General features: G+C 40.6%; 1 protein-coding gene across 8 annotated transcripts in view; it reads left to right on the top strand.

Moving 5' to 3' along the window:
- ANO4 (anoctamin 4) overlaps positions 1-24,756 on the top strand; it is a 228,358-nt gene that overhangs the window by 104,583 nt on the left and 99,019 nt on the right. For 3 of the 8 annotated variants that reach the window (XM_068938844.1, XM_068938826.1, XM_068938808.1), the window contains 3 exons: positions 4,655-4,765; positions 15,304-15,440; positions 22,181-22,339. In XM_068938844.1, the coding sequence (XP_068794945.1) occupies positions 4,655-4,765; positions 15,304-15,440; positions 22,181-22,339 (407 nt within the window). The remainder of the gene's footprint in view (positions 1-4,654; positions 4,766-15,303; positions 15,441-22,180; positions 22,340-24,756) is intronic. The other 5 variants (XM_068938779.1, XM_068938789.1, XM_068938833.1 and 2 more) reach the window with 3 other exon arrangements.

Below are 24,756 nucleotides of genomic sequence, written 5' to 3' on the forward strand. Positions count from 1 at the left end.
AGGAGGATCCTTCGCCCCATGCTGACCCATGGTTGCCTTGAATGAAAAGGGCACCATGCACGCAGCTTTCTGCTTACTTTAAAGAAGATCCTCTGGCGAGAAGGAGAAACTTCTCTGTACAAACTGCAGGCAGTACTTAATGAAGCAAAATAAAATTGCCAACGTTAGAATTATCTTTGTTCTTGCTAAATAGTGTCTAGTTGGCAGTAGATGGCCCTGTGGCAGAAGCATCTCCCCACACGGCTTCCTAGCTATTTGCCACTCCTATTCCATTTCCAGGCTGAAACACAACCATGGTGGAGGTGTGTGTTTGCTGCCAAAAGGAAACAAAACTCTCAGCTCACTGAACAGAAAGAAGTCACTGGTGAGGTGCCTTTTCAGAGAAATTCTTTGAAGCTGTAAGTTTTTTTCTCTGCAGAAGCTTCTACAGCTGCAGAGAAAACATTTGTTTTCACTTGCCTAGTTAATTGGAATTGAGGGGAGGACGAAGAAGAAAGACTGTGATTACAGAGAGCAGGAGAGTTAAATATTTCTACTCTGACCAACGATCAGAAGCGGCAAAATTCTTCAAGAAGCCCTGACTGCCACGGTGAATTACAAAGATCAGGTCTGTTCTCACACACCCATTCAAAATTATTGAGATTTATTAAGTAAATATGAACACTTTATTACGTATTAAGCAATAGCAGTGCTTACTCGATCAACCTATTTATATGCTATGTTGATGCCAGATACCGAAAATAATATGTGCATTCGTCTGTGTACCCAAGTGCTCATGCTCAGTTTCAGACTGCAGTGTGCACGTAACCATCTACAAATAGGATTTGCACACCACAGTGCATGTGTAAAAATGCACAGACTTTGAAAATCTGGCTTCAAATGTATACTGTGCAAGAAGAGGAGGTGTTGCTTGTGAAGGCCACATCTGAAATGTTACTTGTCCTACTTGGATAGATGCTAGAAGCAACAAGGCCCTCATGCAGCGAAGTGCTTTAGTATATTCATAATTTTTAGGAGATAGAAAACTCTGTCAGTGCAGTGGGAAGGAGCTGGCTTAACACTAGCACCGTAATTAGTACCTTGCTACTTATTTCCCTTACTTGATACATACGATCATTTTATTATTTAGAATAAATTAAAATTCCAGTTTAGAACAAACCATCTCATTCAGCCTCTAAAAATGAGATGCCTTTTTAAAAATCTGAGTTGTTTTCCTAACCTGATTAGCAGAGTCCTTTCAAAACAAATAAAGGAAATGGTATGCTACTTTATGCACTACTTTATGCATCAAAGAGTATATCAGCGCCATGAGCTCATTTAAAATGGACTAAAATGTCACAGTGAACTGAAGAAAAATCTCAGGTTGATCTTTTAATAAAACCACTGAAAGTTTAGTAAATCTAATATTTACCAATATTCACTCTTACATGTGTTTATTTCTAATGTTGCTGTGGAGAAAAGGTCTTTCCCTCCCAGCCTTCCAGGCAATATTACTTAGAGTTTAGTCAGTGGGATCTACCACTGAGAAGGCATGAATCAGCAGAGACACTGCAGCTGCTGAAGTAAGGAGGTGCTAAAGCGAGGCTACTGATCCCCTTATAGCAACAGTGGCACTGGAAAATATCCAGATTTGTTACCCTGGAGAATTATGGTAAAATCTAGAAAATAAATGGACGTAGGAGAGAACGTTATACCTTTTCCAAATAGCTCCTGGGCTAACAACTGTGTTCCCCCAACAAATCAGAAGTCATTAATTTGGCCAGTCCATCCCCATCACATAGGGGTGGTTTCCCTCAACAAGAAAATATGGCATTCCCTCCTACAAAGTGGATGCTGAGGGAGGAAGAGGAGGGTAAGAAGGAACCTGTCCTAATTCAACTCCGTTTATTGACACTGTGAAGAATAGGGGAGAGGGAAGCTTTCCTGTAACCAGTTATTTTGAAGATGTTCGTTACTAGCAGATGCATTTCTTGGTCTCCTTTTTTTGGTGAAGACCAGACTGTGATTAACTTTGTATTAAATTGCAAATGTCTGGTAGAAGATGATGTCTCTGATTTGGAATGAAATCAGCCTGGATGATATTGCTGGTCTGATATTTGTGCAGTGAGTCCAGGTATTAAGGCTACTGTGAAACACAGGAGCTTATGAGATTGTTCTTTGTGTCCATACTGAAATGCTGGAAGCTCCCCGTACTGAAATGGGCCAAATACAGGAGCGACAATGCTGAACTCATTGAAGAAAGTAGCAAAATTCCTCTTGGCTTTATAGGTTGTTTTAGGTTGGACAACAGTTTGGTTTAGGTTGGGCATTTTATGGGCACCTTCTGGCCAGTATTTTTCATTAATTAAAAAAAAAAAAAGTGACTTTGGAATTAACTATATACATTCTTTGACAGATTCATTTTATCAGTAGGTCTGTTTATTAGATATATGTTTGACATCAGCAGTTCAGGTCTTTCCTTGCTGGCTGATCTTTGCTCTAAATCTTCGGCACCCCAACTAACACCATTCCCAGACCACCTGGGGCTGAACCTCTTTTGCCCTCCTGCTGCATTTGCCACATTGGCATCAGTAGGATATTGTGGCCACAGCCCCTTGGTTGGTGGGATGATCTGCTGCTGAGAGGCTGTTTGCGAGAGCTGCTTTGGCTCTCACTGCCTCCCTCCCTGCCCAATGGCTCAGATCTGTTGGAGATGCTGCAGAGATCTGTCGCCTTCATGTCTTCTTGGGAGCAGTGATTTGGGTGTTAACAAAAGAGGAAAAAGTATTTGTATTTGTCAGAGTTGTTGTTATTTGGCTGTAACCAAGGTTCAAATGGAGGAGACAGGCTGGCAGATTTGAGGATTCAAATATGCATATGTTAAAAAGTGACAGTTGAGTATTTAACAAGAAATTGAATGGTATCACTGACAAAGCTGTTTACTGAATTGCTGTCTATTGCTCACTTCTCTACCTCCGTCCTATTGTTGGTTCTTTTCCAGCAGCTGCAGTATTTTTCCTTAGTCCCCAGAAGTCTCTTTTGGGGCAGTTCTGAGACTCCCACTTCTGAGGCCATCTGCAGATTTTCCCTAGGCTGCTATTATATAAATAATCAGCTGTCTCACTTAAGAAATTCTCTTTGTTCTACATCATTAAATGCTGACTCCTGCTGCTGCTATGACAGACCGTTTACAGGAATCTATAAGGGAAACTGTCTCTGATGTAAACAGTGAGTCTCTTCTGTGGAACAAAAGAATACACTGGGGCAAACATGAGACAGTTTAAATTTATAATATTTTAACATTGGGAGATAAAAAAGATCCAAACTGGTACATACTCATTTTGAGACTTGTATTTCTAAAAAAATGAAGTATGGACTTCAAAGTAGCATGGAGTAATTTTGTACCCAGGAATATAATTTGTAACAACTTTCATTAAGGCACTGGTGAGGTAATCACTTTGTAGCCCCCCCCCCCAAAAAAAAAAAAAAAAAAAAGCTAAAGTGGATTAGGAAGGAATTCAGAAGAAAGCTAACTTGTTCTAGATAGACTGCAGAGGAAAGGAAATTGCTTCCATCAAAAGCAGGAAAGATGGCCACTAGCGAAGGCACAGTAATAGACTAAATGACCTGATGGCTTGTTCTTCTGCCATGACCTCTTTGTTCTGAAGTCCCATCTTAGGTATCTCCTGACCACTGCAACTCTTTGCTAACTCTGTGTACTGCTTACGCAAGAGCGTCGCTTCTAATAAATAGATGCATTTGCGAAATGTCAGGTTTTGCTGCCGTTCTTCGAAAACCTGCCATATGCCCGGTCACTCCCTCCTTGTCTTTGGCTGCCTCAGAGTACCCTGTAGCCAGCAGTTCAAGCCTGAATGTCCGGCCACATTTTCTGGCTATGGGTCTACACAGAAAGGGTGTGTTTTCAAAACTTTCTGCTTTTTTTGCTCATGTGAAAGAACATTGCCTCCTGAAAAATGGGCAAATCTTGTGCCTGCTTACATGTGCAAACAGATTTGAAACAGTGACCTGCTAGCCTATCTTTCTATTTAAAAAGTGCTGCATCCGGCAATGGTCTTGAACTGACATCACAGCAACCATTACCTATCCTTGTGACCCCTTTCAAAGTGTACTGCAGTGCTGGAGCTCTTCCTAGACCGTGGTATGCCATCACCTTGGCATAAGAGACCTTATGGCATCCTATGACTGAAACATGCTGTCCATGCTCTTTTCTTCCTAATGGTTGTTTTCTGTCTTGAGACTTAATTTGTGTTTTGTGTGTTAGTGTGTTTTATTTTAGTCTAGCTGTTACTGTAGTCCTGTGTCGTTTGTAACAGTGTCTCTTGTCTGTTTTCAAATTTTGGAGTTAGTTTTGTAGATGGTACAGTGAGGGGGCACTCATGGCATGGTGGCAGGTGTTTATATGAATGACGAATTCAACAGCGGTGACTATCAATCTGCTGATAGCAGAAAATGTTGTCATTTTGTTCTATTTAGTTTTAAATCTGTTGAGTCTATACTATGTCTAAAGCTGCTTGGTTTGAGGAAAAATTTATTCTGTTGGGGAAAGAAAAAAATCTAGGTAGTTTTTTCCAATGTACCCTCAAACCTAAAAGCCCCTTGGCTGGATTTTCTGCTGCATTGTCACAAACCCCATCAATCTCTTCAATTTCTTCAGAAGGAAGAGAGGATTTGCAGGGTAACCAGTTGGAAACGCAAATATGGATAACACCAGACGTACAGAAGACAGATGTGGACTTTTCAGAAATTCTTAATGCAATACAAGAAAGTAAGTTATTTATTGGATATAAAATTGAGTATATAGTAGAAGAGTCAACTGGGACACATTGAAATTATAACTGAAGGAACATAGAAACTGGCAAACTGAATGATGAGTATGTATTACTAAAGTATATAAGAAAGTTCAGTGGTTTATTGAAGGCCAGTAAGAAATTTTTTGCTAATAGACAGATCATAGTAACATTTGAATTATTACATACCTAAGGATTTCCTATGCAGGAGTAATCAGAAATACTAAGATTCCCATTACTTTAATCCATTCTTGACGTTCTTGAAGAACGAGCAATGTCATGTAGGTGCAGCACTTTGGGACCTAAGACTGGATTTGAAATTTCAGCTGTTCCAGAGTGTTGGGGTATATTCACATTTCTACAGCTCTAGTAGGGCTGACATATTTTTATTCATTGGAGGTTACTTGGCATTTATAAGGGAACAGAAGCCAAGTCAACAGAGCTCTGAGTGAGCTGTGCTTTAGGGAAAGAAGTCACTTTGGGGATCAGAAGTGATAAGCGTGTCGCCTGATGGCCTGCACATCTTAGTGTGTGTAGCGGTCTCTTTCCAGGTGTAATATGCTGTGATCTGTGAATTAAGTGATCCACCCTTTTACATGCAACTGCAGAAAGACTTGAGCTAGAAATAATTCTAGTTTTGTTAACAAAGGCGAAGAAACCCTCCCCTCAACCCCCCTCCTCGTAAAAAATGGTTGAGGCAACTCTTGAATCCAAAAGAATCTTGAATTTCTCTGGAAATTTTCCAAAATGGAGTGGAAACTGTTATTCAGGACAAGAATCCAAATGCATGGCCTGATGATGTTGCTGGATTGAAAGGTGCTTGGTTTCCCTCTTTTCCAATTGTATTGTAAACTTTTTTTGTGAAGTATTTTTCTAAAGCGAGAAACAGTGACTTATATTTTTGAATTCTAAAAGAATGTCTAAAAGCCTGTATTCCTCCTGAATTTTGCCATAAGAATCAGGAAACATCGAGCTTTATGGTCAGGTCGTTTGATGGTGGTATTAGTTTAAGGGGTGGGAGGAAACTGAGCACTTCAACCACCTTGACATCTGTTGGGAAGACAGCACAGCTAGGCACAAACAGTCAAAGAGGTTCCTGCAAAGCATTGATGATAATTTCTTGACTCAGGTGGTGAGACGCCAACAAGGAGAGGTGCAATGCTAGACCTTGTACTAACAAACAAAGAAGGTCTAGTTGGAGATGTGAAGGTTGGGGGCAGCCTTGGCTGCAGTGACCATGAGATGGTGGAGTTCAGGATCCTACGAGGAGGGAGCAGGGCAATAAGTAGGATTGCAACGCTCGACTTCAGGGGAGCTAACTTTGGCCTCTTCAGGGACCTACTTAGGGGAATCTCATGGGGTAGGGCCCTAGAAGGAAGAGGGGTCCAAGAGAGCTGGTTAATATTCAAGCATCACTTCCTCCAGGCTCAAGATCAGTGCATCCCTCTGAGGAAGAAGTCCGGCAAAGCGGGCAGGAGACCTGCCTGGATGAGCAAGGAACTCCTGGCCAAACTCCAGCAGAAGAAGGAAGTGTACAGAATGTGGAAAAGGGGACAGGCCACTTGGGAGGAATACAGGGACGTTGTCAGAGCGTGCAGGGATGTGACAAGGAAGGCTAAGGCCCAGTTGGAATGAAATCTGGCAAGGGATGTCAAGGACAACAAGAAGGCCTTCTTCCAATACATCAATAGCAAAAGGAAGACTAGGGAAAACGTGGGCCCGCTGCTGAATGGGGCGGGTGCCCTGGTGACGAAGGATACAGAGAAGGCAGAGTTATTGAATGCTGCCTTTGCTTCCGTCTTCACTGCTAAGGCCAGTCCTCAGGAATTCCAGACCCTGGGGACAAGAGAGGAAGTCTGGAGAAAGGAAGACTCTCCCTTGGTTGAGGAGGATCAGATTAGAGATCTTTTGTCCAAACTTGACATCCATAAATCCATGGGCCCCGATGGGATGCACCCACGAGGGCTGAGGGAGCTGGAGGATGTTATCGCCAGGCCACTTTCCATCCTCTTGGAAAGGTCCTGGAGATCAGGAGAGGTGCCTGAGGTCTGGAAGAAAGCCAATGTCACGCCAGTCTTCAAAAAGGGCAAGAAGGAGGAGCCAGGAAACTACAGGCCTGTCAGCCTCACCTCCATCCCTGGAAAGGTGATGGAACAGCTCCTCCTGGAGGTCATTACTAAGCATCTGGAGGACAAGAGGGTGATCAGGAGTAGTCAGCATGGATTCACCAAAGGGAAATCATGCTTGACCAATCTGATAGCCTTCTATGATGGAATGAGTGGCTGCATAGGTGAGGACAGAGCAGTGGGTGTTGTCTACCTGGACTTCAGCAAGGCTTTTGACACTGTCTCCCAGCACATCCTCCTAGGTAAGCTCAGGAAGTGTGGGTTGGACGAGTGGACAGTGAGGTGGCTTGAGAACTGGCTGGATGGCCGAGCTCAGAGGGTTGTGGTGAATGGTGCAGAGTCAAGTTGGAGGCCTGTGGCTAGTGGTGTCCTCCAGGGGTCGGTACTGGGTCCAGTCTTGTTCAATATATTCATCAATGACCTGGAGGAAGGGACAGAGTGCACCCTCAGCAAGTTTGCTGATGATACTAAACTGGGAGGAGAGGCCAGAAGACTGTGCTGCCATTCAGAGGGACCTGGACAGGCTGGAGAGCTGGGCAGAGAGGAACCTCATGAGGTTTAACAAAGGCAAGTGCAAGGTCCTGCCCCTAGGCAGGAATAATCCCATGCACCAGTACAGGCTGGGGGCTGACCTGCTGGAAAGTAGCTCTGCCGAGAAGGACCTGGGAGTGCTGGTGGACAACAAGTTAAACATGAGCCAGCAGTGTGCCCTTGGGGCCAAGAAGGCCAATGGTCTCCTGGGGTGCATTAGGCGGAGTGTTGCCAGCAGGTGGAGGGAGGTGATCCTGCCCCTCTCCTCAGCCCTGGTGAGGCCTCACCTGGAGTACTGTGTCCAGTTGTGGGCTCCCCAGTACAAGAGAGACATGGCACTCCTGGAGAGAGTCCAGCGGAGGGCTACCAAGATGATTAGAGGGCTGGAGCACCTCTCCTATGAAGAAAGGCTGCGAGAGCTGGGCCTGTTCAGCCTGGAGAAGAGAAGATTGAGAGGCGATCTCATCAATGTGTACAAGTATCTGAAGGGGGAGTGTCAAGAGGATGAGGCCAGCCTCTTCTCCGTGGTGCCCAGCAACAGGACAAGAGGCAACGGGCAGAAACTGAACCACAGGAAGTTCCATCTGAACCTGAGAAAAAACTTCTTCACTGTGAGGGTGACAGAGCATTGGAACAGGTTGCCCAGAGAGGTAGTGGAGTCTCCTTCCCTGGAGATATTCAAAACCCACCTGGATGTGATCCTGGGAAAATATGCTCTAGAAGTCCCTGCTTGAGCAGGGAGGTTGGACTAGATGATCTCCAGAGGTCCCTTCCAACCTAAACGATTCTGTGATTCTGTGAAAGCTGTCAGGTTAGTACAATGACAGTGGTAATTGTCTGAAAATGAATCATCTGATTATTCAAACTGTAGGTTTAGGATGAACTCTGCTTTGTAATTTAAAAAGCTTTTCCCATCAGGAAACCTGTAAATGAGATTTTACTTTCTCCTCTCCTTTCCTCTCTCTCTCGCCACTAATATATCATAGCCCAGGCGTAGGCCTGGCGGCATTTGGAACATGCACTGGAGAGGCTGAGAAGACGTGTCCTCCCACGAGGACAAGCAAATTCCAGTTGGGAAGAGACTATATCTGAATACAGGAAACTCTTCTCCATTTCAAGTGTGAGGCTGAGCAGAACAGAAATGGATGGTCTGATTAAAACAAATTAGATGTCAAGATTAGATTTATTAACAGTGATCTTCTGAAGCAGGTTCTTTATGAAATGGCTGTTTCTTGACTTCCCTTGATATTGTGTCATACTTCACTATTGCACTCCCTGATCAGATCCTTGTACTGAACAGCCCCAAATTTCAACCAACAGGGTACAGAAATTCATTATAACTTATAATTTACTTATAATTTCAAATTTATAACTTCTAGATAAAACCACGAGTTTCTTTAAAAAGTATGCCAGTTTTGTGTGCCCTCGAAAAGGGATTCATCTGGTTTGAATGTACAGGCTTGTGATGAAGATGTCAACATTTGAATTGATTGTCTAAGCTTCCTTCATAGACAATAGAAAGTAATGAGCATGTCCAGAGCCCAGTTTGTCTCATTTTAAAGTAGGCATCTAAAATAGATTAGATGAATTACGAGCTGAAAGTGGTTTTTTCTCTCCATTGCCTATAACTGGAATTTAGAGAGACTAGCTCAGTTGAAACACTCCCATAGCTTAGACACAAACATCTGTACTCTGGATATGCAAATGTAGGTGAATCCTACCCAACATAAAGCAAATATTTGCAAATATTCTTTCTAGGCTGGCTGCTCTGAATAGTCATTGTTACTTTTCTTCCTAGTTGGAATAAAATATTTCCTCCTAGAAAGTAGCTCTAAAGCGACTTGCTTTTTTCCTCCTACTGTACTGATCTGTTTCTTAGACTATGAATGAAGATGAAGAGTTACCATCTCATTATATACTTTTATGTAAATTTACTACCATTATAAAAGACTTAAGTCATTTCTACTGCTTCAAAGCTAAATTCTGCACTTAAGTACCATAGTTCATGGTAGAGTCTTAACTACAATTTTCAGAAGATTTCTGCTCAGTCTTTTATAAGATAGTTTCATCTTGACCCCAGTGCATTCAGAAATTATCTCAGTCTCTATCAGAGACAGTGCAGAAACAATAACGTCTATTAATCTGGAAATAGTTGCAGACGCACACTGTAAAATAGGGTGATGCACCTGATCTAAACTTGTAAGTTAGACTGCAGAGGTGTCAAGGAATTGCATGAACTCACTGTCAGATATAAACCAGAACTTCCCATTGTGATCTGCTCTCAAGCTGCTCTTAAATCTGAAATCCTTATTTTAGTTTTATTTGAATTTCACTGTCATTCTCTTTTCTCTGGTTAAGAGGAAGGGTGCTCCCAGGGCAGTGTCAGGCACCATGCCGGGTCGGGGAGCCAGTGGCCAGGCAGGGCCGTGGTGGGGCTGGAGCCAGCACCACTGCGGCATCACGGGGCAGCGACTGACGACCCTGGGCTGGGCTGAGATGGGTCTAGGGCTGGGGCTGGGGCTGGAGCTGGCCCCAGGCAGGGGGACAAAGACAGGGAGGGCTGATAGTGCCCTTAGATGCCAGACAAAAGTGAGCACAATCTTTCATTGCTATTTCCTAGTTTATTACACTGAGAAGAGCGACTTGTGGAAAAGTAATCAATTCCTTCATTAAAAAAAAAAATCTTGATTTCAAAGCTCTTCCTGTGAATCCCTATAATCTGCTTCAATGTATTAAACTTCTTTTTATTGCCATTGCAACAATGTCAAACTTCCAAAAAGTCTCTTGCTTTTCAGAATATTTTTCTACATCCAGTGTACATTGACTCCCATTAGGTTTAAATGAAAACTCATTTGATTCCTTCATTTTTCCTCTCTTAGTCTGGAAGTCTGTGAATTTTATAAGATAGGGCTGTTATTTCGTGCATAGTTATTGAATTTAACATTTAACATGATAAAATGTTCTGGGCTGTGGGCACTGTAGGGTTATCTCCTTGCAGAAAACGTTTGTAAATTGTATCCACCAGCCTTACTGAGAGCAGGAAAATGTTTTTATCCAAAAATCCAAATAAATACTATAAAAGTTATAACATGTAGTACAATAAGATGTAGAAAGAGCCTTGGCTTTGCATTCTTGAATTTTTCTACTTTGCAAGTCTCTGCAAAACAGATGGTATTTTTTAGTAAGGATTTTTTATTAAGAGGTATTCTCCAAGACCTGTGATTTTAAACCCAATCCTTTTCCACCACCATTTACAAGTAGAATTGTGCTATACATCTTGCAAGCATTGATAGGAAGAATTTTTAAATAAATTCATTATCTAATGTTACTGATAGGCCAAAAAGCTTCCAAAGAGCAGTTTGCGTTATCCAAAGCTAGAGTATACTCAATGGCATGGTGTGACAATTAGTAATAAAAGGGCTCTTAATTAACAGAAACATAATCTTTGAGCATGCTTCTGTCTTGCCACACTAACACATAGAGTCAAGTCCCATTTTTAAAAGGAGATTCATATTTTAGGGGTCTTGATTTTTGAGTGTCCATCTTCAGAAAGACATGGGCATTTTTGGACTAGATGATCTCCAGAGGTCCTTTCTAACCTCAACCATTCTGTGATTATTTTAAATGATCTTTGAGTGCTACCCAAATCAGCCCCCTGATTTGAATGGTCTCGTGGACCACTCAGATTCCACATTGACTCTCACTCAGAATTCCCTAGTTTCCAGAACATGTAGTTCTGCTAAATTTGGGGTGAAAATATTTGTATATCCACATTCTTTCAAACTCCTCAAGTGATTCTGGCTATAGGAATAATAATTAAATCACCTTGATTTTTTTTCCTCAATGGAGAGAGAAAAGAACCTGTATAATTAAGCTGATCTATGAACATAGGGGGAGTTCTTAATATCTGTTGTAGCAATATGCATATTGCTCTACTGCTGTTAAATTTCACTGCCTGAAAAGATATGACTATATACTAGCACCAGTCCATCTCCCAAGTGATAAGGAAAATTATTATATATGATTATGTTAGGATCAGTTTGGAGCATATATATGTCACAGTCGGAGGCAAAAATAAAAGATGGAGCCCTGGTTATGTGTTTAGCAACATTTGGCAACTTAGGAGTGTTCATGTTCAGTGGAGTGGAGTGGTTAAGTTTAGTTACAGTTAGTAGGACGGTTGGCTTGGAAGTACCATCGCCATTATTAAAGTGGACAGCACAGAGAATGGAAGCAATTAGGGTGTAATTTTTAATTATTTATTTGGTTTTGTGGAACAGTATTTTAAGGAATTGTAGTGTAAGTATCCAATGAGACTTTTGGGAAAAAAGTGTTCTCAGCAAAAGAAGTTAGACCTCCCATGTCAGTGACTGAAACACAAGAGTATATTTTCAAAAACAAAGACAGCAAGAGGGTAAAGACCTTCACAGTTTCTCCAGCAGCATGCATTTATTGCAGCTGAAGGAGGGTCACAGACACCTCCAGTGCTGACAAGGTAGTTCGGTATATACACCACTTCACTCCTCCTTATCCTCTTTTCTGAAGCTACCAACCAGCATGCCAATTATCTGTGTTCTTTTGATATAAGCAATTTGCTACTAAAGGCAGACTAGAGCTAATTTCACTAACCCGCAGAGATCCACTGCCTCCGCAACTTCCAGTAACCGCTGTGATGGATTGGATTTCGAAGTGACTTTGAAATAAGATTTGATGTTTATTCCAAGTCCTCAAAATAATCTAGTCTTTCTCTGCTTGAAACCTCAAAACAAATTCACTCTCTCACACACCAAGTTGTATATCTCAAACATCTGCTTGAAAACCATCTATTTTGCAACCCAAAGCATTATTGGCATTGCAGGAAGTAGCATTTCCAGTATCTCAGTGGGCTCATCGGTTATACCAAGGCAGTCTTCATGGAAGGAAAAGCAACTAGTTCAAACTCCCTAGTGCATGGCATCCAGACAAAATCTGTTTCATTTTTATTTCTTTCATTGCTTCTCTTGGCAACAAATATATATCTTATGTAGTCTTTCGATAAAGTTTTCCTATTTAATTTTTTTGTTCTTTTTTCATAGTATGCTGTGGTGTTGATCACATACAGGTTAATGTGTTTCTTTCTTGGAGGTGCTCTTCAGGATTTCAGTCAGTAAGGTTTCAAGTGATTCAAAAAGGTTTCTGCTCCAGCAGTTCTTTATATTGATTATTCAGAAAAATTCTACTCATATAAACATGTATGCAAAGGCTAGTTGTGATCTACATCCAGATTAGTGTCATAAGGGTGGAAAGCTTCCAGTCTTGCCATTTGATACGGTAGGGAAGGTGGTTAGACTCTGCTGTGTCTTGTGGCAATTTCCTTGCCTTGTGTAAGCAATTCTAGTACGATTTTTAAGGACTGAAATGGATGAAGGGGACAGATCTTTTCTTTAATATTGCTGCCTGTGCTACAAATTGGTGTCTATTTCTTCCTTCTGAGTCTACAAATACCTCAATAGTTTGTCCTAGGACAGGGTTGGATGCAGCCCCAGTGACACTGAGAGGCTGCAGGCTCTCCCCGCTGCGCACACCAAAACAACACGGGGAGTTTCCATGCTCTTCTGCCCCGATTCAGTAAACTCACCCCTCACATGGAACAGGAAGCTGTGAGGCCAAGCCCTGTCTAAAAACAGAAAGCTCAGGTCCTGGGTGATGGACCAGAGGTCCCTAATGATGTCTTGGCACTTTTCACAAAAATAGGACAAGTAAAATAAACAAACTGATAGAAAAAAAAACTTTAAAAGGGCAAGAGGGATTCACTATCTTTGAAAAGCAGTTTTAAGTCTCTGATGACAAGCACAATTCAAAGGTGAGTGAAGTAGGTGAGGCTATTAGCCCTGGTATCGCTGCTAAAGCTGGTTGGGATTTAGCAGAACAGAGGGTGTTATCTAAAACTGAAAGATCATGATTCAAAGTGTTAAATAGAGATTAAATATTGTGCAATTCCAATATTGGGATACAAAGAATCGTCGCTAGATTAGGCAGTGTGCAACCAAAAAATTGCTAAATTCAAGGAGTATTATGCCATCCTAAAAACTGCAAATCTGGCAGAGAATTTCTTATTGTTAGTCTAGTCTAGTCTATAGTATCTACTGTTTTGTTATGCTATCTAATTTGAATGTGAAGGGTTTTTTGATTTGTTTAAAGTTTGTAGTAGCCTCGTAAGCAAAAGTATTTCAATCTAAAGTGCAAGGTATGTTGTTAACCCTGTCCTTACTTTATGCCTGAAAAGGAAGAAAAAGAGTTCTTGTATCTTTGGATCTTATGTGGATCTTTTTACCCACATAAAGCAGTAATAACAGACTTTAGATACTGTAAAAGACAGGTGCAAAAAGGGAGCAATCTCTTCCCTATGTTCATGACTGATAGGAAAAGCACAATCTATTTAAATTGCAGGTGCATATTCAGGATGAGCATTAGGAAGAAAACTTTCTCCTGCTGACAATAGTGAAGAATAGTTGCCTGTAGAGGCTGTCGATCCTGAAGCATTTTTTAAAAGATTTTTAAAAAAAGACTTCTTAAGCCAGGTTGCAACCCTTGAAGAAGGGAAGGGTGAGAAGGAGGTCATAAAGCGCTCATAAAGGCTGGGGAACAGTTAACAGCTTTTAATTTCTGGAGGCTATTCAGCCTCTCCACAGTGGAAGAATGAATTTTTATACCTGCATCCAGTAGTTAGAAATGGGACCAAGGTGCCACGAGCAATTAGAAATTGCTAGCTGTTCCAATATAAACTCTTGTCAACAGAAATTACAACTGCCTGTTACTTACTTGGGGGAATTACAGGGAAGCAAGAAGATCAGGAGGATGTTGCGCAAAGGAAAATGAGTCCAAAAGTCAACTGAGTTTGCAAAAAGTGTGAGGAAGACTAAGTGAGACAAATTTCTGGCAAGAATGACAGAAAGGTATTCGATCGTGCCTTGGTCAGGGAAACAGGCTCATTAGCGGACCTTTTGGGATCCTTTCCAACAATTTTGGCTCTACTGTAATAATCCTGGGTATTGCGTATGAAATGTAGGGTTGGAGAAATGAAGCCTACACACAGTAGAGGCTTGAACCTCACAGCAAAGGCATTTTTGTTCTCCTCACACTGATCTCTTCACTACCCTTTTCACTCGGAGGGCAGGCCCAGCCCCGGGCATCGGGCAGCACCGGAGTGACCAGGACAGGCCAGGTGCTGGGGCTGGGGCTGGAAACAGCTCCCGCAGAGCATATCTCCTGACTTTTCATCAAGTTGGATATAATTCCGCATCCTACAAATTTAAGCCATTTCTTCATGCCCAACTCTGAAGGCTGTGCACATCTGCACGTGACAGCTTTGCAGATACCAAAACATGCTAAGCTAGAAATAGCCAAATTGTACAGAGCTTTGTCCAGGCTGATTTATTCAGTTTCTTTTGAGTGACGTTAATTATTTGGGAGCCTCTGCCTCTGATTGCCTTACAGTTCTGTACAGCTTCTAACATTATGTAGTATGTTAAAAACGTGCTTCATTATAAGAAGAAAATTTTCAGAGGCCATAGTAATCCAGAAGGCGATCATTTAAGCCACTTATCTCAAGAGAAGCTGAAGAGATAGCTAACATATGTTTTATTGTGACAGATGATTACTTATTTGACATCAGAGAGATATTATATATCCTAAATCTCTCTGTGGCTTACTGGTGAAAAAAAGCATTGCACCAATATGCATCAGGAGATTTTAAACTTAATATAGTAGATACTTATACCAGAACAAAAAAGTGCAGTTGTTGATAATAACACATTACACTCAGAGACTTTGTTTGGCTCAACTGTGATTCGAATATATATTTTTATTTTTGTTTTTAGTAGCCAAGGACGTCAACATTTTTTTTGATGAGTTAGAAGGTGTGAACAGCCCTTCCAAAGACGACGACTCTCTGCTTCACCATGGTAACTTGACCAGTACTTCTGATGATGCCAGCAGGTTGGAAGTGGTGGGAGAGGTAAGAATATGCAGAATTATTATTCTAATAATTAAATATGCCCACTATCGAAGCGAATAAATGTAACCTGATTGAAAATCTCATTCTCTGGGGACTGTCATAGGGACTGTTTTTCCATTCAAAGATTATAATGCTGAAAGAAACTATTTTAGGTTAAAAGGAGGCCTTATTTATCTTACGCGCCACTCCCGTGAAACATCTGTACAAGCCTTTGTTGTCTACTCGTTTCCTGAAGCAGCAAAGTAGAACGCTTCACTTTTTCTGAAAAATGATGGATTTTTTTTTTCCTATCTTAATCTTAGAGGATGAAGGAGGAGGAGAATTTAGCATGACTTTCTCATAGGAGGCATTGCGTGTCAGATATGGGACACATATTCTCTTCCGGTGAAGAACAGAAGCAACCTGATGTTGTATACCAAGAGTATACCAAGCAGGGAGAGATCATTGCCTAGCACAAAGTCCCTTTTAAGTTGTGGCTTAAGGCAGCGAAAATATCATATACTCAAGTATGAAGAAGAAAGAAAGGAAAGTGATACTCTAAACTTTGCTCAAACTGCCGTACAGCTCACAGATGTTAGGACTATCTGCCCAGAGAGAATAGATGAGGGACTGGTCTCTGGCCCTGAGGCTTCCTTTCACCCTGCCTCAGAAGTGTGGCTGCGTCCAGACTATGTATTGGAGTGGTCCTGTGTTATCTCCAAACTGCCTGAGGATAGTTTGGTGGAGGCTGATTGACACAGGTCAGAACTCATAGGGCCACACCAGATTAAAAAGTATGGAAGACCATGGTCTGAAGTGCTGAAGCCCCTGCCCCAGTCCTGATTTGTTTACTAGTGTAGATGTGTCTTAGAAGATATAATTACAGCTGATGGCTTTTTCAGCACCTAGAAATTTTTTTTGGTGCAAATTATTTTGTGAAACGCTTGAGGAGAGTGAGAGATTTTTCTTGTACTAGAAATTCAGCCCATAGAGAGCTGCGCTCCTGGAGTGTTTAAGCAGATAATTAAAGGCACAAAATTCAGGCCACCCAGAGATGTGTTTGACCTTGCTCACAATTTCATCTTCCCCTTTCCTCATCACTCTTCCTCAGCTTCCCACATCACTTTCATAGGGACCTCTTTGCCTGCTTGCATTGTAGTAGGGTAACCTGACATGATATCCCTGTGTAATCATGTACCATATGGTCTCTAACAAGTAGAGAGGGGTGAAAGGTACATGATCTTTGCATGTTAAAGAAGAAAAATGAACAGAGAATGATCAGGAGGATAGGGGACAAGAGAGAGTAACATATGGTACTGTTAATTTAACAATGCTGCAAATCCTTTTTTCCCCCTTTTGATGCATTCTTTGTCCCAGACCTTGTTGTTTTTCAAAGCAAGAGGGAAAATGTCTGAGGAATATTTTCCTATCTGAACAATTTTTTTTTTTCATAGCTATAACTGAGGAAAATCGCAATATAGGTTGCATGTATGTATATAAGGAAAAAAAAAACAGAAAATGGAGCTGCGGGATGCTATCATCTACAAAAAAGATTTCAAAGTACTTGGCCCCTGATTAATTCCAGAAGGAAAAGATATGCTGTTTAGATGTATCTGTATGGTTTGGGTGGATAAATATAGGAGCACCACTGTGCAGTGATGGGGTGAACTCTGAAGCTTCAAACTTTCCTTTCAGTTTAGTGATGGAGTTCTACCTTGAGCAGGTAAGAGAGCCTGTAGATCTCCCCTAATGTCCTCAGGACAGGGGACGTGACACCAGAGAAAGTCTCTTTGAATATTGCTATATTGATGTTTGTTTGCTTTAGTTCTAAAGTTAGCCTTGCAGCTGTCTAATATAATATGGTTTCTGACTGAGTTTGTTAAAATGCAGTTATAATCCAAAAAATTTACAAGAGAATTCAAAAAGTTTCTTGTTTTTAGCTGACAAGTCAAAATACTGCTTACTTCAACTGTTAGTTGTGCATGCTTAACCAGATCTGAAACTGATGTTGCGTTCTTCCTGGTTTGTGTATGACTGGCTCCAGTGAAGGTTTTTGTGGATGGAGCTTTATCAACGGTTCTATCACAGATGCACAGCCAGACTGGCATTCAGCTTACCCTTCGGCTAAGGATGGGTCTTGTCTTTGTTTTGTGTTTCACTCAGGCACACCTAAATTCTAAGTAAATTAGAAACCACATTTCTCTGCATGTGCATTGATCAAAACACTTTTTACGTATGCCAGTGTAATAATTAGATATGCACTTTAAAATCTAAAACTGGAGATGTATTATCACCAAAATCTTGTAGTTTTAACTCCATTGAAGATTCAAATTCTGCGAACGAGAGTAACAGCAGACAGGAAGTAAAAATGAAAGGGAAAGATGACTTAGGAGCTGTTCTCTAAGGCCGCTTCAATGCCACCTCTCTTTCTGTGGAGCATTAAATCAGTCTTCTGTGTCCAGAGAAGGGAGAAAGGAGGAGCTGGGACAAAATTCATCTTTTACTTAAATCAGCATGTATGGTCTATTCTTAAGGTTCCAGCTAGTGTAGGTAGTTCTGAAATTAAAATGATAAAAGTCACTCCTCTAATCCAGTTAAGCTTCAAACTCTGTTGATAATATTTGGGGACAGTATTATTAATACTACGTATAGCAGAGTTTGTTTTAACAGTCCTTTTTATAAATTGGAATTTCCACTAAAGGTTATGCCAGAATAAAGGTATTCAAGTTGCAAAATAAGAATTCTGATGTTCTTTATGGCTCCTCTGAAAGCCTGTGCAATTTCAGCTCAGTTTTCTTGAACTCATTTATTACATTACAAGCTAGATGCATATTTTTTCCCACAAAATCCATCTTGTTCAGTGCCTGGGATCAATGTGGGAAGAGATAATCTAAGCTTTCACAGATAACTACAACTTAGAAAGTAACAGTTTTGTGAGCACATGATTTTGCAGCCTAGATAATTTTGTTATTAGAAAAGCTCTTTTTAATTAAATATATTATGGTATCAAGAATATGCTGAGCTCAAGATATATAACAAATACAGCCTTCCCAAAACTATAATATAAATGGGCAAAAGGACGCTAAGAAAAGTGACACACATGGAAAATATACTCATTCGCTGATTAGAACTGTGCCTTACAAATTGGGTGATTCTGGGTTCCTCTGGGTTATCGCTATTCATGATGATGCAAGTACTAGTCCCTCCACCAGTTGTGAAGTCATATGTAAGGGATTATAATTTCAAGTAGGCACAAGCCAAAGGAAAAGATCATCTCTAAAATTCAAAGATCCTATTTTCATCAGACTTCCGTACTGATAACAACTAGGTATGAAAAGAACTGGAAATGAAGAAAAAATCTAATCTGTTTTTAAATAAGTGGATATTGGAGACCTTTTAATTTATTTTTTAAAAAACTAGGTAGTTTTGAGCATCCTTGATTTCCCTAATTGCATTTCTGTTTAAAATTTCCATGTAAACTCCCTATAGCTTTAAAACCTCTGATTTTGCGTAGTGAAACATTTGACGTAAGCCTTTAGTTTGAAGTCCTCCTAGGATGTATATATGTATGAGTCCTGCGTCTATGAATGCTGACGACTCCCAGTTGTGGGTTCTGAGGATAGGAAAACTAGTGCATTCCTGGCAAACAGAATCCTGATGATACACGTTAAGCTATGCGTATTACAAATTAAGCAGCAAAAATAACAGGAAATGCTAAACTTCTTGCTAAAGTTAAGTCTTTCCTGTTCTGCAGCTTTCTTCTAGCATCCTTTTTCAGACAAAGGGATGGATATTTGACTTCCATGACCAGACAACTTTGCCACCAAAAACTGCAGTCAGAACTGGTTCTAGACTTTTTTTTATCAGTGCAGGAAAAGTGAATTTTGAAGTCATGACAGAGGGAAACAGAGGCAATGTCTGAAAAGTGTCAGTGAGTCTCAAGGTGAGAGTGACTTTTATCTAGAATAGCGAAAACCGGGGATACTGTGGATAATGCGCAAGTCCAGCAGCTCCTATTTCCAGACACTGCTGAGCCAGCTTGGCTGTCGCTGTATTGTGTTACATCACTGCATCCTGACAATCCTTATGTCCAGGCACGGCTTGTAAAGCCACCTGGATAGGCTAATTAGTTTCCCGTAACAGAGGGTGACAGAAAGGGTTCCTTGTATGGAGCCCATACAAGTCCAGGAGGGCTTATCAGTCTGGATTTGTCATTCTAGATTCCTCCAGTGACAAGGTCCTCCAAGTACAGATAGCGTCCAAGCAGCCTTTCTGAACAAAAATGGCAGTACTGGGCTTGGGAGAGTGTCACAAGTTCAATAGAAAGTAGTTTCCCAGGCAGTCGTATTCATAGGTGAAGTAGGGCTATAGGTCAAATAATTTAGCCAAATTTCATTGATACTTTTTATCACAAGATCCCACATTCGCTGAGGAGTCAGTGTAGGGCAAACCAATTTTCTTGAGGAAAAGATGGAACATAGGGAGCCAAAGGGCCGATCTGTCAGTTTTTCCAGTGGAGTCACTGCTCCACATGGAGTACATTCCTTGTGATACGCTCTAGGTGGGTCTGTGATAGCATTTTGGTTCAGATCAGGAGTGGACATTTGCAGTGAACTTCTTGATTGCCCCCACTTCCCAAGCTTTGATTTGCCCTGCAGAGCAGTCTTGGATTTCAGAAAACGGATTCCTTCTGGGTGAAAATAAACTGTGAGATGCACTTCAGCTGATAATGGGCAGAGAGTCTCCTGGACCAGACTAGAGTTGGCCCAAAGTAAACCCTCAAGCCTGGACAAGTGTGGACACCTGATCCTCAGTACTAATTGTTCTGCTCAACAGATCCTTTCCTATGACAGTGCTTAACTTGTTAAAATACACACAGCCTGTCTGTGACCTGGCACCTACAGAACAGAAAAATTGGCTGAGAAGGAAGCTCAGAAATCAGAGCAGGAGCAACAAGCTGATCCACTGCCTCTAAATCTCCTATTGCATCCTTCTTTTATTTAACTACCCTTTTGAATTTTTTCTTTCTGTCTTCTCAACACAGATACTTTCCAGAAAAAAAGAAAAGGAATGTCCTTCCTGAGCTGTTTTCATATTTAATGCTCTGTGAAAAATACTTCTGATATCCTGATAATATCATTTGTCAGCATGGTATCAGTATAGATATAAATGGTCTGTTACCATTATTTCCTAAGGGCTTAAATATTTTTTCTTGCCTTCTTTTTCAACTCCAAGAACTGTTCCTACTATATCAAGTCTGCATGAAGCTGCGTCAGGAGTCAGGCACTGTAATAAAACAATCCTAAAAAAATTCCCCTCTCTGCCTGCAATAAAGTGGTTTCACCAAGGGAAGGGGCATTTGGGACGCTTTCATTTGTTTTTCTCTTTCAACAGAGATGCTTCCTGAGAATCAAGAAGGTAGTTTGCACTAAAATTCCTGACTGGGAGTATTTTTTTTTTTATTCTGTAAGAGTAATTTTTCCTATTATTATTAGGGCAACTACGTTCACTTTTTGTCATTTAAATTCAGAAGCAATTATCCTATGAAGAAAGTATTCTGAAAATTCCCTCTTCTTCCTACATGTGAAAGGCAAAATATTCATTTTTCAAAGATTTAGTTATGCATTAAAGGACGTGGTTATTTCTGGCAGGAATGATTCAGCAAATTCTAGGAAAACAAAGGAGAATTAGCCCAACCCTCCCTTCAGCTTGGAGGTAGACTGGTCTAGAGGTCCCCAAAGGCCCCTGCCCGTTATACTGCTCTTAGGGAATTTGGTTTGTTTCCATATACCACTCTTAGTGTACATTTCTTGTAAGAAACGCTCCAGCCACAAACAATTTCAACACATAGAAAAGCAAAAACTTAACCTCTGGGCAAGATTTGTATTATATGGAAGCAGTGATAAATTGTAAGGAGGATCTGTGGAGAATTTCATCTCATGAATTTCTAAAAGAGAGCAGCAGTCCAGTCCTCCGGCTCTCAGGAGAGGGGTCTGCTTGACCTTTCATTAACAGTGAAATCAGCTTGCTTCTTTCTGTCAGAGCAAACATTTGAACAGGCACATTCTTTGCTGAAAAGAGCCAAGAAATAATATTTATTGCCTTTATGTGCTACTAGATGAAACACCAGGAATTATTTTCAAATAAATCTGGTGAGTTTCCTCAGTTGTTCCATAAACCTACAATATTCTGTAGTTAATCGGGTGAAGTATGGTGAGGTAGGAACAGGGCCTTCATACTCTTTTCTGTGTCCTGTGGGCCGGAGGTAATCTTGTTGTCACAAAGCAAAGAGAATCTCTGCACCCGGTTTTAGTATTTCTCACCATAGTAAATATTGTGCCGTCATTTCTCCTCCCCATGCAAAAAAGCGTTCTACCATATCAAGTCCTTACTTATACATTTACATTTCAGTATAACACTATTTTCTGCTTTATTTTATAGGTAGGAAGCTATACCTAATTTTCTGGTGGGTGTGGCGGGAGGAAGGTGGTCTTGCATAAAATATTCTCTTCTGTCCTGTCCCATTCCCATGTGACAAAATATCTGCCTAAGAAGATCTCCTGGTTTTAAGCTGGAGAGGTCTGCGCTCCTTTCAGAGGACCTCAGAAACATTCTGGGTAAAACACCTAAAAATTTGAGCAGCTTGTTCTAATTCCTTATCTTTCTGGTTGAGTAATGCTGAAAATTGCAGATGCAGATCAGGACGCAGCAATTACCAAAACACATTAGCATTACTGAAATATTTGACTTTCCCTTAACAGGAAGTACCTGATAAGAACAAAGCCAATGGACTGTATTTTAGAGATGGAAAATGTCGAATTGACTACATTCTGGTGTATAGAAAATCCAATCCACAGACAGAAAAGAGGGAAGTATTTGAGAGAAATATCAGAGCAGAAGGACTTCAAATGGAGAAAGAGGTAAGAGAACTTCCCTGAAAAATACTTCCGACATTTAAAGATGTATAAATTCAGTCCTGTTTGCTCTGAAACCCTGTTGTTTTGCAGTAGTAGTGGGAAAAAAGCTTTTAAGCATCCCTAAATATAGACTATTTATTGCCAGAGCAGTGGGAAAGCTTAGCCTAAAGAAAAATCAGCCACATGGGCTGAAGGCCGAAACAGGCCATTACAGTCATCTTTTTCAACCTTCTGCACAAGTAGGCCATAGAATTTCATCCCGAGTTGTGTAATGGAGAAAATAAGTGCTGCTTTTGGAAGGCCTAAATTCTGCTGAGTGCAATCCCCATTTCTGCATCCAAGTTTCCTTTTAGTTTCCTGCTCCACTCTTCACGGAGGCTCTTGGTACTCGTTCCAGAGACCTAACAAGATACTCACCTGTCATCTTAGGCACAAGGACTTACTTGACATTCTGGTAGTGTGAAAACAGCCTAAATGTCTCTCCTGCTGTGTTAATCCTAAACATTTAAATAATTGGGCAATACATATGAAACTTTTATATCAGTGATATTTCTTGCTAACATAACATCCTAATCCAGTGAAAATTTCCTGGACAAGAGTGTTAAAAATGAACGTTAAGCATCTAAAAATGTATGGATGTGATAGGCTGCAGGAGCAAGGCTTATAGAAAGTATAGATTGTGGGACAGTAACATGGTGAAGAATGTGTTTCTTTTCACTTCTCTTCAGACATTCAACTTTTGCCTTGGCCATGTTCATTCTTAAACTTTCATAAGTGTGCTTTAACAGAGCTCAAGTCTCACTTAGATGCAGAGCAGATATACTGAATGTTTAGCTTTACTCGTGCTTAGTCAACTTACACTCATACTGACAGGCATTGTCACACTGCCACCGATGCAAACAGTACACAAATTTTCAGGTTGCAGGCTTTGGTCAGCTATGTAGTTGATGTACGTTTATCTCCCTTTCTTTCACTGAATTCCTGATACATCTGTTAGATATTCTGCCTGTGTACTTGAAAGACACACTTCCTGGCAGAACACTACGGGAAGAAGAACGGAAGCTCTTTCCTCCAGAATAATGAAAATATCGGTGTTTTTCATGAACCATTTACTGTGAACTATTCCTTCAAATAACCTGGAAGTGTCTTTAGGGCTGCGGTAGTTGGCAGATGCTTTTAATGACAGTCATTGTTTATTTATTGCATTTCCTGAAAACATACCAATATCTAGAAGAGTTCTAACTCGAGATCGAAGAACACGAGTTTAGTGTGGCAATTCAGCTTCACGTCCTAGAATTCTGCCCTGCTTCCATCAGGAGAAACCCGGGAAAAGTATTTTGGGTGAGTCTCTTTGAGCAGGGTAGAAAACAAACATAGAATGAGTCCTCCCTATTGCTGTGTCTCACTAACAGTTTCAAACCAATTTTTTCATACTTTGTGGTTTTTGAAGATTTTTTTCATTTATCATTGTGCTAAAGTCAACAGTGAAAGCTACAAAATCCCTTTATATTTTAAGTGTTATGAAACCTAATATAACATTCTGCACAGAAAACTTTTTCAAAATGATCATTTAAGTGCTTAGTATAGGCTCTTCTTGTGGCTACACATTGTTCTCTTTCAAGCCCATTTATGAGGAGTTTACTGCCTAGGCTGCGTGAATGCTCTACCCATTTGATTATTCATTTCAATTTCTATTATGCTACTGACATGAAGCTTTATTTCTTGTTAATCTTATTTGGCCCTGGTGTGACTTCTTGCCAGTATTAGTAATTGTAGATTTTCTAAACTCAGAGTGATCAAAATGAGGTTATGTTACATGACTCAAGCTAATGCTTTTAAAATCTAGGATAGCAATCTTTTTTAATAAACGACTTTGACCGAAAATTAAACACTAACATGTATATTTTATGATCATTTTAGTTTCCAAATTGAATTATAATCCTGAAGGAAATAAGTACATTCTTGGTGCCCCCTAGTAGAGTAACAGCTAAGTGGTGTGATTGGTTAGTGCCTAGATTATTTCTCATGATTTCTGTTTCTCCTTTTTGTGAGACCCCCTAGGTCATTCTGGGCTTCAGTTCTGGAATATTTAAACAGCAAGCCAGTTTTCTAATTGTTGTTCTTATATAACTTATATTGCTTCCATTGGGGACAGTTTGCTCCCAGATAAAGAAAGAGAATCGTCTCTGGCTCTGACCTCAGAACTTCTACAGGGGCAACGAATTGTAACTGCTGGACTGAAGGAAGCTTCTCACTTTCCATAAATTTTGTGTGGTTGCTGGTTCATTCTCCTTTGACTACTGGCTGTTCATATATTAACATTCAGTTGCGTTTGTCCTACCTTGTTAGTGTGAAATCAAGGGCAAAGAGGAAAACTTAAAAGAGCTAGTCACGCTACAGTTTTGGAAGCGTATTGCTCA

The sequence above is a fragment of the Struthio camelus genome, chromosome 1, assembly GCF_040807025.1.
Source record: "Struthio camelus isolate bStrCam1 chromosome 1, bStrCam1.hap1, whole genome shotgun sequence".
Lineage (NCBI taxonomy): Eukaryota > Metazoa > Chordata > Aves > Struthioniformes > Struthionidae > Struthio > Struthio camelus.